The 18,690-nt window shown below is 34.8% G+C and overlaps 3 protein-coding genes across 3 annotated transcripts; 1 reads left to right on the forward strand and 2 right to left on the reverse strand.

Annotated features, from left to right (window-relative positions):
- The first annotated feature begins 585 nt into the window (after window positions 1–585).
- Window positions 586–2,560, forward strand: LOC107775540 (cell wall / vacuolar inhibitor of fructosidase 1). Its single transcript, XM_016595288.2, has 2 exons — window positions 586–1,102; window positions 2,280–2,560. Exons 1-2 carry the CDS (start codon window positions 812–814, stop codon window positions 2,487–2,489), a joined length of 501 nt encoding a protein of 166 aa, XP_016450774.1. The 5' UTR covers window positions 586–811; the 3' UTR covers window positions 2,490–2,560.
- A 4,888-nt stretch (window positions 2,561–7,448) lies between these two features.
- On the reverse strand, window positions 7,449–9,068 carry LOC107775541 (scarecrow-like protein 18). The gene has a single exon (XM_016595289.1). The coding sequence runs from the start codon at window positions 9,066–9,068 to the stop codon at window positions 7,449–7,451; it is 1,620 nt and encodes a 539-aa protein (XP_016450775.1).
- A 928-nt stretch (window positions 9,069–9,996) lies between these two features.
- Window positions 9,997–12,675, reverse strand: LOC107775542 (putative ubiquitin-conjugating enzyme E2 39). The gene is made up of 2 exons (XM_016595290.2): window positions 12,454–12,675; window positions 9,997–11,092 (listed from the first exon to the last, which is right to left on the reverse strand). Exons 1-2 carry the CDS (start codon window positions 12,467–12,469, stop codon window positions 10,083–10,085), a joined length of 1,026 nt encoding a protein of 341 aa, XP_016450776.1. The 5' UTR covers window positions 12,470–12,675; the 3' UTR covers window positions 9,997–10,082.
- Between the last annotated feature and the right edge of the window lie 6,015 nt (window positions 12,676–18,690).

An 18,690-nucleotide genomic window follows, 5' to 3' on the forward strand; every position in this document is an offset into this window, starting at 1 on the left:
TTTTGGTTTTAATAAAAAAAACGAACCAAACCGAATATAGGAGTAGCTATTTTAAATTTATTATTACATCTATATATATGTATACTTTTATACAAAAATTTTAAAAATTTATATCAAAGTTTCAAAAGTTTTATAGTAAATGTTAATCATTTGCACTTTTAGTACAGTTTTTTACATTTAAATTCTAGTTTGATTGGTAATTTTCTTTTGTTATGTGCAAGAATCTATTTCACGTTAAAAATAATATATTTTTAATTGAGTTCTTAAATTATTCATCACTATTTGATTCAATTATCATCAATATATCTTGTTAAATAATAGATCTCTCAAAGGGCAATTGATTTGATAGTGTTACGTTAAAAATGTGGTCGCCGAAATATGTATTTGGTAGTGTATGTCTTATATTTAAGAAAAAACCCGACAAATAATCCGAAAAACCGAAAAACCGACATAAACCGAATCGAGAAAAAACCGACTTAATTTGTTTTGTTTGATTTTAATATTTGAAAACTAACTTACTTGATTTGTTTTTTTTAGGAAAAAACAGATCAAAACCGAACTATAAACACTCATATTGACCGTTATAGTAAAATGCTATTACAAAATATGACTATTATAGATAGGTCTGAATATACAAAAGTTTTATCGAAGTTTACGAATCCGGTGAACCCTTCGTGATTACACATAGGTCTGCCTCCGTAAGCTGATCTATATAAAAACCAAACCCCTCTACAAAACACACTCCAACCTTAAATTTCTCCATAAAAAAAATCCAACTTTGGTTCTCTCTCTTCTCTTTTCCAACTTCAAAATGAAGAATTTGATTGTCCTAATGATGTTGCTGACAATACTACTACAAACAAACGCCAATAATCTAGTAGAAACTACATGCAAGAACACACCAAATTACCAACTTTGTCTGAAAACTCTGCTTTCGGACAAACGAAGTGAAACAGGGGATATTACAACGTTGGCACTAATTATGGTCGATGCTATAAAATCTAAGGCTAATCAGGCTGCAGTCACAATTTCAAAACTCCGGCATTCGAATCCTCCGGCAGCTTGGAAAGGTCCTTTGAAAAACTGTGCCTTTTCATATAAGGTAATATAAGAAATTTATATAGTACTCCCTTCGCCCCAAAATATATTTTTATATTTAGTAATAATTTAACTTTAAACTTGTCATTTTATTTAATTTTTGTTATTTTACTTAAATGACATAATTTATAATTATACAAGTATTTTCCCTTGTTTTGGACCACAAATTTTAATTTTTTAAGAACTCCATGCTGAGCAAAACATAATTGAAACGAAGAGTGCACCTTTCAGCTCAATTATTTAATAGTGGCAGCAAATTGTGGACAAAAACTACGTATCATGTACTCAAGGAAACATAATACGTTATGGTTATTTCTAGAATAATTAAGAACCGGGATTGTCATCTATTTATAGAAAATATTTAATCATAACATGTTATTACGACAGTCAAACCTCTCTATAACAGCCTCGTTTGTTTCAAATATTTTTGGATATTATAACAAATTCTTGTCATAGAAAAGATATATTATAACAAAACATGAAATTTGGTTCCGAAAAAACTTCGCTTTTTTAGTGAGGTCTTCTTATATAAGAATGCCGTTATAGAGAGGTTTAACTGTAGTTAAAGAAAGAAAGAACCAAACATATACTCAAGAAACAGATTGTGTAAGCGTTATTCTTATACTAGAGTCACATGTATTCAAGGGGTGTCAAGCGAAAAATTACACTGTATAGCTCTATAATTTTTTTACTTATATATATAGATTGATTCCTCTTGGCTTTTTTATAAATTTACTTTTTCATATTTTAATTTTCTTAGTCAAATTTTGGCTCCGTCTGTGTGAGAATGTTTAACTGGGCACGAAAAGTTTAAGAAAAAAAACTTTGAAATTTATGATCTAAATATGTCATAAATATTTATGTGGCTACAAATCTATCTCATTAATTCTATCTAATTATATAAACAATATCTTTTTTAAAATAAATTAAAAGAAAATATTAGGAGTTGTCTCTATTTATAGAGAACGTCAGTCATCACACATCAATAGTTACTGGAGCTTATTTATTCCACATATAACCTAAGTATCATCTTTATTTATTCCTTATATTTTATTTACAACTAAGATTAAGCCACGCTCACCTCAACTTTTATGTGACTGAGGCATAATTATTGCTTTTAAATCAAAGTCAGTAATTTTTTCAAGTTATAATCAATTAACGTAATGTTTAAATTTCAACAGGTAATTTTAACAGCAAGTTTGCCTGAAGCAATTGAAGCTTTAACCAAAGGGGATCCAAAATTTGCTGAAGATGGAATGGTAGGTTCATCTGGAGATGCACAAGAATGTGAAGAGTATTTTAAGGGTAGTAAATCACCATTTTCTGCATTAAACGTCGCCGTTCATGAACTTTCTGATGTTGGTAGAGCTATTGTGAGAAATCTATTGTGATATGTATGTACTGCTCTTATACAAGTGTAACAATATTATCGATCAGGAATTTATTATGAGGTACCTCTGTATTCACACGTGTAACACTCTTATTCAGTTAGTAGTCCACGTCATATAAGCAAATTCGAATTAATCGAAACTTCGGACATAGACAAAGATGGCCGACACGAATGCAGATTTAGAGATTGGATAATTCAAAATATAAATTTTAAAATTTGGGGATACGGATCTTAGTACGGATAGGGATGCAGGGATCCGACTAAAATAATTCAAAAATATAAAAATATCTCTAAATTATAAGAAATTTTACTAAATACTTACGTATAGCTTGTAAAGTGTGAATTTCTTTTTTATTCTCAAGTTGTAAATAAGTAATAAGTAAATGATTGATTTCCTATGTAATATATGCTCTTTTCTTCAAATTTACCCTAGTTTTGGTTCTGGTTTCGGGAATCAAATTGTATTTCGTCTCGAATTTTTCTGTCAGCCATAATCAAAGTATCCAAAATTATTTGATCAAATTATCCAAAATTATTTGATCAAATTTGGTACGGATCTCATACTCATACCGCTTTGTCAGTAAAAATTGCACGGAGCGCCCTATTTGGTCGCCCCCGTTTAACCTAAACTCATTTTTTTAAATTTTTTTAACTTGTACCCACTTTTTTAAAAAAACTTCAGCCCTTTCTCCTTTTCCTTCTCCTAGTGATCTCCATATCTCTCCGGAACTTAATATTGATGTAACAATATCTCTCCTTCTGTGGCTTCACTCAATTTATTAGAAGTCATCTTACTATACATAATTAAAATAATTGTAACGTAAGAAAACCTTTTTGTGAAATGAATATTTTATAGACCGAGGCGATTCGAAATCTTTATTTTCAATCTGCTTCTTCAATGTTTGTCAAAAGAAAAGTCAATTGTATTACCGGAATCCCAATTTAAAGTGTTGCATCTAAAAAGAATCTAATCTTCTTGACATTTATGGAGCTATAATATCCCCAACAGCTAAAATAGTACTAAGTTATCAGATCTCAAACTCTCGCATGCAGAAAGATCATGTGGATAAAGGGTAGTTAATCAATGATTTTTCTGCAGTACTGGTCATGTATATAAGGTATGGTTCCTCCCCCAAAGATAGAAACTTCAGCATTACATACTCAAGGATTTTAAAAACTTCAGCTCTAGAGCTTAAGTTCGCCAGTTACAAATAAAAACTTCAGCTCTAAAGCTGAAGTTCGCTAGTTACAAACAAAAATTTCAGTTCTAGAGCTGAAGTTCGACAGTTACAAAACAAAAACTTCAGCTCTAGAGCTGAACTTCACAAACAAAAAGTTCAGCTCTATAGCTCAAGTTCGCTAGTTAAAAATAAAAAACTTCAGCTCTAGAGCTGAAGTTCGACAGTTATTAAACAAAAACTTCAACTCTAGAGCTGAAGTTCGCCAGTTACAAACAAAGACTTCTGCTCTAGAGCTGAAGTTCGATAGTTACAAAACAATAACTTCAGCTCTAGAGCTGAACTTCAGGCCCGGCTACTAGAATGCTGAAGTTTTGCGTGATTGTCTTTGCTACTTCAGCCCCGTATGCTGAAATTATGCGAAAAAGCGGATACGCTTGCAATTTTTTTTTATAAAACGAACACAAGTTAAAACGTGACACAAAAAGCGGGTATAGATGCAAATGCCCCGTTGTGTCGGAGCAACTTAGGATATCGGACATTGAATTCTGATTACATGGTGGGGATTCGAGTTAATCAAACGCTGATTGGATGTCGGACACTGAATGGACAAACAAAAAAGATAAGTCTCTATTAGAAATTTTATAATTTTTTTCCCTCTCTTTTTTTGTCCTTGGGTTTTCTTATTTTTCTTCAATTTAAACCTTAATAACCTAAAAAGTAATTACTCAGATCGTTCACTTAAAAGTCTACTGCAAATATAGTTGTACAAAATTATTAATTGGTAACATAAAGAAGAGGTTGGGTACAAGCGACTGCAGCTAGTCAAATTATACGAATATTATACTAGTGTAGTAATTTTTACTTTGAGATTAGCAACACTAAAGTCTAAAAGTAAATACGGGAATTTTTTTTTAAATTTAAATATGATCTAACGAGGATCTAATGTTTTAATGAGGACAATGCAACAAATTGAAATTCAGAAAAAAAAAAAAAAAAGATACAGAGAGAAATGTTAGCTAAGTTTTTTGCTCAATGCTAGAACGACTGCAAGTTTAATTGATGGGTGAAGTTTCTTTCTTGAAAATGAAATGACATAGAATTAACAGTTGTACGTGTCACCATCTTATTCGTCCTCTTGATTGAGCCTCATCTAGTCGATCAAGTATTTTTTTGGTTTTCCATCCGGTGTCCGGTACACACATTGGGGCCAGATTAAATTCGGATTCGCACCGGAAAGTCTCACATTGGGAGTAAAGCGCTCCCTAACAAAGGCGACTCCATACCCAGGGGCTCGAATATAAGACCTCTGATTAAGGATAAAGAAGTATTTACCATTCCATCACAACCCTTATTGGTTAGTAGATCAAGTTACTAGTTAGCCTAATACTCTTTTATTTATTTTTATATAATTTAAGTTATATACATAGAATATAATAAATTTTTACATTATTAGTTTAATTTAATTTGTTATCGCTGATTATTTATTAATAATTAAAAATTATCAATTAATGTCATTTAAAAGACTTAGCTGTAATTATTTTTGAATGACGTAATTTTATAAATATATTTTACATCGTCAATATTAACAAAAATTATTGGTGTGTTAAACAACGGGCGGGTATCAATCTATTAATCCACCACCAGTACAATCTACCCACCACAAACCACATATTTTCAAATTAATTTTGTCCATTAAAATTTAAACAAATAGGTTCACACAAAGTTTTATAATATTCGAAATGAAATCCTCACTCATGTCTCTGTCACTAAACAATCACTTGAACATTAATTAAAATCTCAGACAATGAAATAAGACATATGTCTGTATGTAGTGGCGAAGGAAAGATTTTCGCTAAGGGGTTCAAAAAACAAAAGTTAAAAATAATTGTAGTTAGTGAGGATTGAACCAATGACCTTATAAAGGTTTTGAACTCTCTTGATTACTAAGCTATGCTTTTGGATTATGTCAAGGGGATTCAAAATATCAGAGGCGGATGTAGAGTATGTCCGACGGGTTCATCTGAATCCAGTATTTTTGCTGCGCAGCATAAATTTATGTGTAAAAATCTATTAAAATTGCAGAAAATGGTAGGTATGAACCCATAACTTTAAAAATACAATGGGTTCAATGCAAAAACTTTAAAAGTTGAACCCATAAAATCTAATTCCTGAATCCGCCTCTGCAAAACATAACATATACAGGCAAACAATAAATTTTGTCGCCCCCTAAATCCGCCCCTGGTTGTACATACGTTCTCCATTAACCATGCAAATAAGCTTTCATTAGTTATGTCTCAGCACAATTCTCAGCGATCAGCTTTATCCAAATAGCTGGTCAGAAAAATAATTTATATAAAAGCTAAGTTTTCCTTAGAACCGAATTTTTAAGTTATATATATATATTACCTCTCTATAATAGTTTTTTGCCTATAACAACAACAACCATATTAATTGTAAAACACTCTTTGTAAAATTATCCCTCTCTACAACTATATATAATCTTTAAGATTACTAATAATACGGGTAACAAATGAATTGGGGTGAAGTACACAAATAGCCCTTAAAGTGGATGGTCTTGAATTTTATCACGTCGCATGCAAACAAATGTTACCCCTCGCTTGCCTCATTGACAACATTTTTAATTTTTGACCTTAAAATTCTATCCATAGAGCAAGTGGGGTTCAAAATTTAATTTAAAACCACCTCAAAAAGTGTCATATTTTGCAATTTTTCGAATGGATTGTACTTATAAGCCCATGGAAAAACAGAATATAGAGGCCGGCCCAGGAGGTCGTCGGGTCACAGCCCAGTCCATTGAGTGGCGGAAACGAAAAGGGATCTTTATACAAATAGCCGACCAAATTCATTGGTTACTTTTTCTAACCATATACATAGATTATACATTAACTTTATACACATAAATATATAAATTATACATATATTATACATCCACCAATTATTTTTAGTTTAAATAGCTGGGTGGGCGGCTATTTTGTTTAATTCTTCAATTAGGAACCCCGAAAATGTTGGAACCCACTCGTCAAATTAATTCGAATTTGGATCGCGTATGACATATTAAAGGGGAAGGCACTACCTACCAAGAGTTTTTCATCTTAGGGCTCGAACACGAGACTCTGTTTAAGAGTAGAGAAATCTCATCTATCCCCAAATGGAGGATTAAGAAAAACACAAGAATCACAATGGAACATATGACCATTAGCTGTAATAGAAGTTATTTTTAGTTGCTGCAAATACAAGCATAAAAATTATCACATTAAATGGTGTCAAAAAGGATTATGCCATTAGAAATAATAATATAACCACAATGTTTACAAAAATTGATTCATTAAATTCTACAATCTGTGTCACTAAAAACTTGACAAACAGGTATGACAAATATAATTATACTTCATTTTTAGAACAATAAAGCAATTAAAGAACATTAAAATTAAGGAGCAGACATGAACCTTGCTCTGATACCAATTGAAAGTACAGGGGGGGGGGAGGGGGGAGGAATTGTGGTTGAAAAATCTATATAGCTTTCATTACAAGTAGGCCTTTTTAAACTGTTAGAAGAAAATAAAGGAGTTGAACAAAACATCTATTTGATCAAACATAATAAGTAGTACATTAACTATATGTTACGAGTTCGAGCCATGAAAGCAACAACTAGTGTTTGTATTAGGTTTGGCTGTCTGCATAACACCTCTTGGGATGCGGCCCTTCTTCGGACCCTACGTGAACGCGAAATGCTTTATGCATCGGGGTGCCCGTTAATGTTAAAGAGTGAAGAAGCAAGCACCATGAGAAATACTTCTTTTACGAAATTTCCAAGCAGAAAGTGTATTCAGAGGAGTTTCCTTCCACCCAATAACTAGAAAATTTCCATTCATTTCAAGCGTAAAAGAATTCCGAGTACTGAATTTTTCGAGCAGCATTTTCGCTTGATACGACGACGAATTACTCAATTTCATTTCCTCCATTCCAAATCGCTTAAAATACTCTCTCCATAATTCAATTGTTACATGTCTAATAGTCCTTTCCTCTCCTTCAGCTGCTACAATATTCCTTATTCCTTGCCACATAAACTCTGATTCCATAGTCGTTCTGTTTGATTCATTATTTTTCATACAATCTTCAAATAAATCGAAGAAAGCACCGTGGTAGAATAATGCTTCAATAAAACGGTTAACAAAAACTGGAGAATTATGATTTGCCTCAACTTCAGCAATGACCATTATACGCTGATTTATACCTTTAATAAATCCCATCAAGAAATCAAGCTTTTCTTGTTGCATTATCATGTTAGCCAGAAAATGTTGCGCGTAAACTGCAATCGTTTCCTCAGGATCTATATCTAGGTCATTTTTCTTGAGATCCATGATATCTTCTATTATAACGCTCTTGAAATAAAATAGTAAGTTTAAAGACTCAGCAAAACTCATCAGTCGTTTACCTGTCTCCTCGAGTTTAGTCCTTGATTGAGTATTTCCTATAGCAGTTATTTTGAGATATTCAAAGGGAGATTGAGATTCTTGTTGATGAGTTACAAGTGCTTGTATCAAGATTGTCCATTGTACCCCCATTTTAATTTCAAGATCAATTATATGAATCTTTTTCGAGTTTCTTACATTTTCTACTATCGCTTGAATTCCAACAAATTTTATCACTTGACAAAGAGGCATGTCTTGAACTGCAATCGTACATTGATTTATACTCCTTAACGCGTTCTCAAGATCTTGCATTCCATATATCTCCAAACCTTTCGTGCTATTTTTTCCGATTTCTTTATCAACTCGTTCACGTAGGGCACGGGAAAAATAGTAAACAAGTCTTTGAACAGGATTTCCTGTTTTGGAACTAAACTTGTCACATTCATTTAAAAGGTTAATCGCGCGATCATATTGCTTTTGCCACACTTTCTCCGCGCAAAATAAAAGGCATTCGACGAGTTCAACACTTCTAGAATCTTCCTCTGAAATACTTAACAAGGAACTAACAAATGGATGATCAACTGAAGATTCAAAAGATTGAATAAAATTTTGTCCGCCTAAACGAAGAATTGAATCTGTAGACAATTTACCATTATTTGCACATTCAATTTCACTAGTTTGAATAGTGATTTTTTGCCCCTTTAATTTTCTGAATCCATTTCCAAAGTCTTTCAATATGTTAAGTGAAGAAATCGACGAAGTTCTTGACTTCTTGTTATGTATTAAACTCTCAGGTGTGACATAAAGATGATTTTTTGTTTCGTTTTCGACGTCGAAATCCCAATCATCAACTGTATCAAAATCTGAATCAGAAGGAAGTAATTTCTTACTTGTTATGTCTTGTTCATCTTCTTGATTCAATACAATGCCAGTGGAAAACCAACTGATTTCTTGGGCTGGTTCCATAACAATAAAATGATGATAAACTCAGTGTAATCTCACACGTGAGGTCTGCGGAGGATAGTGTGTATACAGACTGATAGTCGATAGACCTCCGGCTTAAGGAATGGCTGGTTCCAAATTACTATGATTTCAATTGCAAAGATTTGGTATCAGTTTTAGATTACTAACGTACTGATAGAAACATAGATTTTTATATGATTTTTTATATTTTATAGTATGATTAAAAAAAAATTGTAGGAACTTTAATGTTATCGATAATCGATGTTTTCTATTTCAAGAAAGACAAATTAAGTCGTATTTATTTCGGTGATAACATTAGATGTTTTCATTGGTGCATGTGTAGGAGTATGAGCATAGTGTATCTTTGTTTTAATAGTAAGGGTTGAATAACTGTATGATTCATTTAAACAATGGAATGAAAAAAAGCTTTGTACGAAACTACTCTTTTTTTTATATATAAAAAGAATGATTAATTCCTCTGTATGCATAGAGATGAATTCAGAATCTAGAGCCAGGTGTCTTTAAAATGAGTATGATATGTATACATTTGAATTTTTTATGCATATGTTTCGAACCAAAAACAATAAATTCAGCTGAACTCACATAGCCAACCATAAATTCGTGCCAACATACACTTTGTATAGTAATTAATTACTGATGGATCCTTAAGAATTATATAAATCACAGCTAAAAAACTTCGAAAAATAACACTCTCTCTATATATATATATAGTGAGTCAACACCACTTAAAAAGATAATACGATTAAAAGCTTTAAAACCCCACAACTCTTGACCTAAACTCATAACCAATAATTTCTTGACCCCATTTAAGAAATTCTCTAACAAGGAAAGAAAATAACTAAGAAAACAACACAAATTCAGACTTCATAACCAATAATTAATCTACCAAAAACAAGGGAAATCTTGAGTATGAGACAGACAATAACAACTAAATCTAAGTCAATGTTCCATTTGGTGCAAACTGTTTCCAGTATATTGAAATCTAAAAACATAATTCTAATTCTCAAATTCAAAAATGTGCTTAATAAAACCTACTATCTTCTGCATAATTCCACCTTTAGACTTTTCCTCTGTTACTTTTGGCTTAACACCACTTGAGTTTTCTTTATTTTTCCTTTTCTTCTTCTTAGCTTGTTCCTTTGGTTTCATCTCCACCTGATTTGGACTTGAAATGCTAAATTTCTTGAATGCTTTTTGTAACTCAACATACATTTTCTTTGAATTTCTCTGAAACTCAGCAGACACATTAACTCGAGACGATGTCTGGTTATCTCCTTGATAACAACCAACAATCGCCTTACCATCACTATAAGCATTAACAGCTGCCAATATAAATTCACCACGTTCACGAAAATGCTCATAGACAAAGGCTTCAAAATTCTTTGGAGGAGTACGAATATGACATAACATTGTCTTGCAAGATAAAATGAACACTTTCTCATTGTAAGCTAACGACGTGTTCTTCCACCTCTCAGACGTGGTATAGTTTTCGTGTCCAGGCTCGTTGAAGTAAGGTCTAGAATTGAGTACTAGCCCCTGAATCGAAACGAGAAGCTGAAGGATTGTAGAATTTTTAGGTGTCCACATTTCCTGATTGCTACCATTCCAAGTATTAATAAGACTCAAACAAACTGTACCATTAGGATACAGATTAGGATTCATATGATAGCCGCGTGAATGATAGTAAACTTTGGGAGGATGCCTCGGGTAATCGGAAGGAAACACGATATCAAAGAAGAAGAGCCCGTCGTGGTAAGGAGTACCAGGAGCACCGATAATTACTGCTCGTAGCAGATCCATTCGTAACTCATAAGCGCGAACATAAATGGATTCAGGAAGATTTTTCTCAAGGATTTTCCATTCTTTCATAATGTTTCTGCAGGTAGAAGTGTTTGCATCTTTGAAACTATTTTTATCCTTTCTGGATTGGTTTGATTTGAGGTAATAGTGGTCTGATTCATCTGAAACTACATCAAAATGTGGGAATTGGATCTTTTGTCCCTCACCTGCTTAACAAATACTTACTATTGAGTTCTCAAAAGAGAGATATTGTAACATGAGCACAAACAGAGTTTTTCAAAAGCAAGCATATCAATCTGGCTTATAAAACAAAAGCAACAACAACATATCCGGTGTGATCGCACAAGTGGGGTCTGAGGAGGGTAGTGAGTATGCAGCTTTATCCCCACCTTTGTGCATGTAGAAAGACTATTTTCGATAGACCCTAGGCTTAAAACTTGCATGCATAATCACATCAGTGTAGAGCAGGGGTGGATTTAGGGGGCAGAAGCAGGATTTCCGCTAAAGGGGTTCAAAAAAAGAAAAAACTTCAAAAATTAAAAAAGATTGTAGTTAGTAGGAATTGAACCAATGACCTACTTATGGGCTATGTCAAGGGGTTCAAAACATAATATATGGAGGGTAAAAATATATTTTGTCATATATATATACAACATAATTTTCCAGCGAAATCTGCCCCGGGGCGGAAGGGGGTTCACCCGAACCTCTTCGCCGGATAATTATACTGCAAATTCTGTTTTGTGCCTCTCTATATATATATATATATATTATATTTTGAATCCAATTAGCATTGTAGCCCAAAAGCGTAGCTCAGTGGTCAAAGGGTTCAAAACCTTTTTGAGATTGCTAGCTACTGATGTAGTGGAAATAACAACAACAAGATAATAGTAAAATCGAATCATAAATAAATCAGGTAGTAAAAAAAATCTAAGAATCAGGAAATACAAAAATATGGCTACCATTACTAAAACAAAACAAAAAAAGATATCTTATTTATATTCATTAAAGAAAGAAAAGACATATTATTCACTCTATCAATTATAACCTAGCCTCTCTATCATAGAACACTAGAAAATCATCAACAAAATTTTTCTCCACAAACAACAAAGAAAAGTAAACTTCCTGTTAAAAAGATAGCTGCAGGGAGAAAACAGCATATACATAAAAAATTTTTATTTATCATCCGTCGGTGTCCAATACCCATTTCAGGTCCCGACTAATTAAGATGCACGTCACATTAGGCTCACTAAAGAGGAAACACTCTCTACTAGGATTTTTTCTATTCTGGCTCGAACTGAGACCCCTTGTTAAAGGCGAATATTACTATGTTCATGTCTTAAGAACAAATGTAGAGGATTCATATCGACCCCAATTAGTTTGAAATTGAGTCACATATTTTTTTGGCTTTCCGCCCGTTATCCGGTATATCTACATTATACCTGACTAATTCAGAGTGTTACTGTTTCCAGGACCCCAACCCGAAACCTCTAGTTTAAGGCCGGTGAGTCATAGTTGATTGAGTTTGAATATGATATTAAAAACTAAAAAGGAAGAAAAGAAAAGGTACCTGAAGCAGTAGCCATGCTTGTTCTTTCTCTTCTTATTCGTCTTCAGTAATCTGATATTAAAGACTGATAATTAAAAAGTATTAATGAGTTAATATTGAGTTATTGTAATTATTGTGTTCCATCTCCATAAAGAGTTCTTGTTCTTCTAGGTAAATTATCGTGTAGCTTTAGAAATCCTAATACACATAAAACTCTACTACGAGTCAAAGTATTAGCTAGGGTTTGTTTAGTTCAAAAGCTTACTCCAAGATTATAATTTTGGGATTAAAATTTGAATAACTTATCCACATTTTATTTGAGACAAATTATACCAAGATTTTGGTATAATAAATATTAATTTAGCTAATAAGCATAACCAAACATGGTATATATTTAATCTCAAAATTTATATCAAAATAGCCCACCTAATACCTTGAATTACAGGGCCACCAAGAGCCCGTTTGGATTGACTTAAAAAGGTAATTTTTCAGTTGAAATAATTTTTAATCTAAAAAATAATAATAAGTTAGGGTTGCCCAACTTATTGCTTTTGGCTTGTTTTAAGCAGTTTTTAACTTATTTTAAGTATTTTTTAACTGTCAAACATTGAAAAGCTAAAAGGAATTTAAAAGTTGATTTGACCAGCTTAAAAGCCAATCCAAACACCCTCTAAGTACAATGTCTTATTATTCTGATTTTAGACTCTCTTTTTGGTCCTAAAAAAAGGAAAAAATAATGGAAAAGGAAAAAGTGGAACAAAAGAAAAGGCAAAAAAGGACCCAAAAAAAAATTGACCTGCTTCATTGACAAGTCTCTCCATAATTCATCGTCATTATTTAAAGAAATTAAATACTTACCTTTTTATTGCCTTTTTTAGATTTCTAAAATTGATTTCTAGCAATTATTAAGAATTTACGAGTCTTTTAAGAAGCAATTGGTTGAAATAAATACGGTTATGCAGTGTCGTGTAAGCTGAGCTTGACCAAAATCACACGCTTTATTTTTGTGCTCAAAATGTGCACATTCAATGAGCATGGATTAGAATCACATAATCTGTTATAGGGCGTGTCACACCTCCTTTTTACATACCCGAGAGGGTGCAAGGGAGTTTTTTCCAATTAAAGGACAATCGAAACGGGATTGGTTTATTTATTTCAGAGTCGCCACTTGGAAGATTTAGGGTGTCCCAAGTCACCAATTTTAATCCCGAATCGAGGAAAAGAATGACTCTATATTATGGTATGCGTACCAGAAATCCGGATAAGGAATTCTGTTAACCCGGGAGAAGGTGTTAGGCATTCCTGAGTTCCGTGGTTCTAGCACGGTCGCTCAACTGTTATATTTGGCTTGATTATCTGATTTTATACATGTTAAAACCTATGTGCGAGTTTTAAATTCTTGACCGCTTTTATTATTATTATTTACGAGAATTGCAACGTCGTGAAAATATATCTCAAACCACGTTACATCAATGCACCCGTGGTTATTGACATATCTCGACTCGGTTGAGATTTGGATTTGGGTCACATAAATGTGCACCCGAATTAAGAAAAATACGTTATTAAAACGCACCTAAAGCAACTAACGTATTGTTATTTTGGAGAAGACCGCAAAATTTGCTAAACGGCATGTCCCGAATTCTAAGTATTTTTAATATATATACATTTAGAGGGCCCGCAGCTTGTATTTTTTATTTGGCGAGGCTCGTCTCATTTTTATTTATTTATTTATTCTTTTTTTCTCTTTTTTTTTAGAAAAAGGACAAGGCTAAAATGACTACATTTCTTTGCTACTTTGCGGGGTCATGGGTTGTAGATTAAACTTATTTGATGAAACGAGTATTTTTTCGCGGGATTAAATTACTACTATGATTTTAACATTACTACTACATGTACAAACAACCATTAAGACAAACATTTAGATAACAATAATCTGAACATGGAGAAACAAAATGCCGAATAACTACTTAACATGACGAAACAAAGGAAATACATTCACGACCAAATTTCGATATCATACGGAGTTAATTAACAAGAAATAGCAATTTGCAAACATCATATGAATATGTCTCGCTCATTTGCATACTATTCGCATGAACTAGGATTGTATTTCAAGAAAACACATGTACATGTTACTAAACAGCAAATATGAAGGACGCGACAGAGATGACCTACTTGATATTATCGTCCGATGCATTGGACCTGCGACGAAACCTCGGACAACAACCTCGACGGAACTCAAGCCGGACCTCACTGAACGAGGAACAACGACGAAACCTCGGAACAAACTTGACGAACCGGACCTCGACTCAACTTTTGGGCTTTGGACTGGAACTCGACTTCGACACCGCAGGGCTGCTTGGCGTGAAGCTGACGGACTGTTTGGTCGACGACTGTGGGGTCGACAGGCAGTCTTTAATGGCCGGAGGCGTCGCTGGACATGGGGGCGACGGACAACAGTGGTCGTCGGAGCAGTGACGCCGTGAGGGAGTAGTGGTGCGACTGGTTTTTGAGGTTACGATAGGGAGGTGACGGAAAGGTTTTGGAAGGGCGACGGGCAAGCAACAACAGTTGCTGTTTGACAGAGGCGGAGGCGCGGGTGTCGACGGGTCTGTTAGTGAGGAGGGAGCAGCTATGGAGGTTTAGGGTTTAATTGGTTTGGAGGGGAGGAACTTGACGCAGCAGCAGCAGCGACAGCTGCTCGTCGGGGCTCCGGTGGTTGCGATGGAGTTTGGGTGGGTTGTTTGGGCAGTGGTTGACGCGGGGAGCTTAGAGGTGGTAGGCTATGTAGCGGGGTCTGTTTATGGTGGTTTCACTGGAGGGGTCGTGACGGAGAGGGTTAGCTAGGGTAACGACGTGAGGGAGTGGGTTCCGACGTCGGGGACTGCTGGAAGGGTCGTTGACGGAGAGGGTTAGCTAGGGTTTCTTCTTCTTCTTCTTGAGGAAGAAGAAGCGTGAACAGTGGCCTCTTCTTAATTTTTTGAAAATTTTTTTTTCTTCAAAATGTTTCATCCGTGTTTTGTAATGGGTTTGCCCAAAAAAATGAGCCCACGCGTGGTGGGGTTCGAGATTTGTGTCCCCCACGCGTGGTGGGGTTCCCCATGTGTCCTGGACTCGGTTTATTATGGGCTAGGTCCGAAATTAGGCCTAAAACCGGGTAGTTTGAACCCGAATATTATTCTTTTGCCCGGACCCGAGAAATAGGAAAACGTTGCTTAACTAGTCCTATGTAAGCAAAATAACTACCAAAAATAAGACTAGTATTTAAACAAAACTATATCTTTTTAAATATTTTTCAAGATTTAAAATAGCTACAAAATATTAATAAACTATTTTTTTGTAATTTTCGTTTTTTTTATATATAAAGATAACATATGAAGTAATATTTTGTATTTTTTCAAAATTATAATGACTGCAAACATTAATAGAACTATATATTTTTTTGTAATTTTCGAATTTATATAAATTACAAAATAAAGTGCATTTTTTGTATTTTTTCAAGTTTATGAGAAATACATAAACTAAAATTTATATATGTATTTTTTGTGATTTTTCTTTTTGCAACGAAATAAAGTAAAAATAGTTAAAATGGCTATATTAGACCCAATTACATATTTATGCTAAAAAAAATGTGAAAATCCTCGGGGAGGGTCAAAAATCACGTGCTTACAGCTGCCCCTCTTTGACTGGAAACACGAAGAGTTTTCCGATAAAGAACGACTAGACGTGTTTTTGACCCGACCATTATTTTGAGGGATTACACTGAGGAAAGGAAGGGAATGTGACCGAGCCCTGGTATCTGAGCTGCCTACATATCCTTGGTTATACAGGAATCAGGCCACGTGTAGTTCGGAAATGAGAGAGATGGTGAAGTGTATCGAGGTGGAGAGCCGATCGAGGTGCCGTTCCGTTGAGGTTCCGGTCCGCGGTCCTGTCGTTACATCAAAATGAAAATGAGAAAAACTAACTAAACCTATCAGCTGCTAGTTACAAGGATTCCTATCTATAACTCTTCTGAAACTTGATCTTGAGTCTTGAATGGTGCTTCATACAGACTTTGGATTTGAACCTTGACACTTGCTGGTTGTAGGTGCTAGTTCTTGAGCAGACCACATTTGTTCTCCACTTTCTTATTTTTCTCCTTTTTTGTTTTTCTCTTTTCTTGTTCTTCTTCTTTTCTTTTTCTTTTATGTTGTGTCCAGCTTTTGTCGACCATCTCAGATGTTGACTCGCATTCTTGAGGCGAGCTTCTGCTATTTATAACTTGGTTGAATGCTGGGGATTTTTGTTGTAACCTTCTGCTTTCCAGTGGGTCACTACTTGATCTTGAAAATTGTTCCTCCGTTCTACAGGCGGGTCCCTGACAATCAAAACAAACAAAACAAACAAAATTTCCTAACCAGTTTGTACTGGGAAGATTTGTGAGTCGTTAGCAAATTTGTAACTCACTTACCCTACTGATGCAATGATGAGAGTAAACTAAAGACTAGGCTAGGATGTGCATCTCCTACGGGTAAAACCAAAACTCTTGCTAGCAAATGTGTCTGCTAAAATAAAAACCTCAATGACTCAAACCAGAAAGTGCTTCTTCTATGGTTGAATCGGAATGAGCTAAACCAGGAATTGCGTCTCCTAAGGGTGAAAACTTCAGTGACTAGAACTAGGAAGTGCGTCTCCTATGAATAAAATCTCGATTTAGGAAGTGCGTCTCCTAAAAAACTTGAAAGACCTCGATTAGGAAGTGCGTCTCCTACGGGTAAACTTCAAAAAACTATACTAGGAAGTGCGTCTCCTATGGTCGAACTTAAAACGAATCAAACTAGGAAGTGCATCTCCTAAGGGCGAAATATCAATTCCGGAAGTGCGTCTCCTGAAATAAAATATAATCTAAAAAGCCAAACTAGGAAGTGCGTCTCCTTAAGCAAAAGTATAACCTGAGCGAACCAGACTAGGAAGTGTGTCTCCTAATAATGAAAACTTAATTCAGGAAGTGCGTTTCCAGTGAATGAAATTAAACTTAGGAAGTGCGTCTCCTAGGGGTAAAATAGTCTTAGGAAGTGCGTCTCCTATGGGTGAAACCTCAATGATTTTGAACTAGGAAGTGCGTCTCCTATGAAAATAATTTAGGAAGTGCGTCTCCTATGCGTGAAATCTTAATTTAGGAAGTGCGTCTCCTATGGGGTAAAAGTAAACTTAGGAAGTGCGTCTCCTATGGGCAAAACTGTTCTTAGGAAGTGTGTCTCCTATCGGTGAAACTTCTTAGGAAGTGCGTCTCCTATTGGTACAACTGAACTTAGGAAGTGCGTCTCCTATTGGGAGAAATAAGCTTAGGAAGTGTGTCTCCTATGGGTACAATGAACTTAGGAAGTGCGTCTCCTATTGGGAAAAACTGTTCTTAGGAAGTGCGTCTCCTCTTGGTGAATCTTATCTTAGGATGTGCGTCTCCTTAGGAAGTGCGTCTCCTATTGGTGAAATTATTTTTAGGAAGTGCGTCTCCTATTGGTAAAACTTAACTTAGGAAGTGCGTCTCCTACTGGTAGAACTTATCTTAGGAAGTGCGTCTCCTATTGGTAGAACTGAACTTAGGAAGTGCGTCTCCTATGGTAAAACTGAACTTAGGAAGTGCGTCTCCTATTGGGTACAATAAACTTAGGAAGTGCGTCTCCTATTGGTAGAACTGAACTTAGGAAGTGCGTCTCCTATGGTAAAACTGAACTTAGGAAGTGCGTCTCCTATGATAAACTGAACTTAGGAAGTGCGTCTCCTATGGTAAAACTGAATTTAGGAAGTGCGTCTCCTATTGGTACAACTATTCTTAGGAAGTGCGTCTCCTATTGGTGAAACTTCTTAGGAAGTGCGTCTCCTCTTGGTGAATCTTATCTTAGGATGTGCGTCTCCTTAGGAAGTGCGTCTCCTATTGGTGAAATTATTTTTTAGGAAGTGCGTCTCCTATTGGTAAAACTTAACTTAGGAAGTGCGTCTCCTACTGGTAGAACTTATCTTAGGAAGTGCGTCTCCTATTGGTAGAACTGAACTTAGGAAGTGCGTCTCCTATGGTAAAACTGAACTTAGGAAGTGCTCTCCTATTGGTGAAATTATTTTTTAGGAAGTGCGTCTCCTCTAGGTGAAACTTGTCTTAGGAAGTGCGTCTCCTCTTGGTGCAATAAACTTAGGAAGTGCGTCTCCTCTGGGTACAATGAACTTAGGAAGTGCGTCTCCTATTGGGAAAAACTGTTCTTAGGAAGTGCGTCTCCTCTT

This window comes from Nicotiana tabacum, chromosome 20, assembly GCF_000715075.1.
Source record: "Nicotiana tabacum cultivar K326 chromosome 20, ASM71507v2, whole genome shotgun sequence".
NCBI classification, from domain to species: Eukaryota; Viridiplantae; Streptophyta; class Magnoliopsida; order Solanales; family Solanaceae; genus Nicotiana; species Nicotiana tabacum.

Excerpts from the sequence above, each read along its gene's own strand:
- LOC107775540 (XM_016595288.2), top strand. The coding sequence starts at position 812 with ATGAAGAATTTGATTGTCCTAATGATGTTGCTGACAATACTACTACAA. Across the intron at positions 1,103-2,279 it reads ACTGTGCCTTTTCATATAAG|GTAATTTTAACAGCAAGTTT; the intron begins GTAATATAAGAA and ends AAATTTCAACAG.
- LOC107775541 (XM_016595289.1), bottom strand. The coding sequence starts at position 9,068 with ATGGAACCAGCCCAAGAAATCAGTTGGTTTTCCACTGGCATTGTATTG.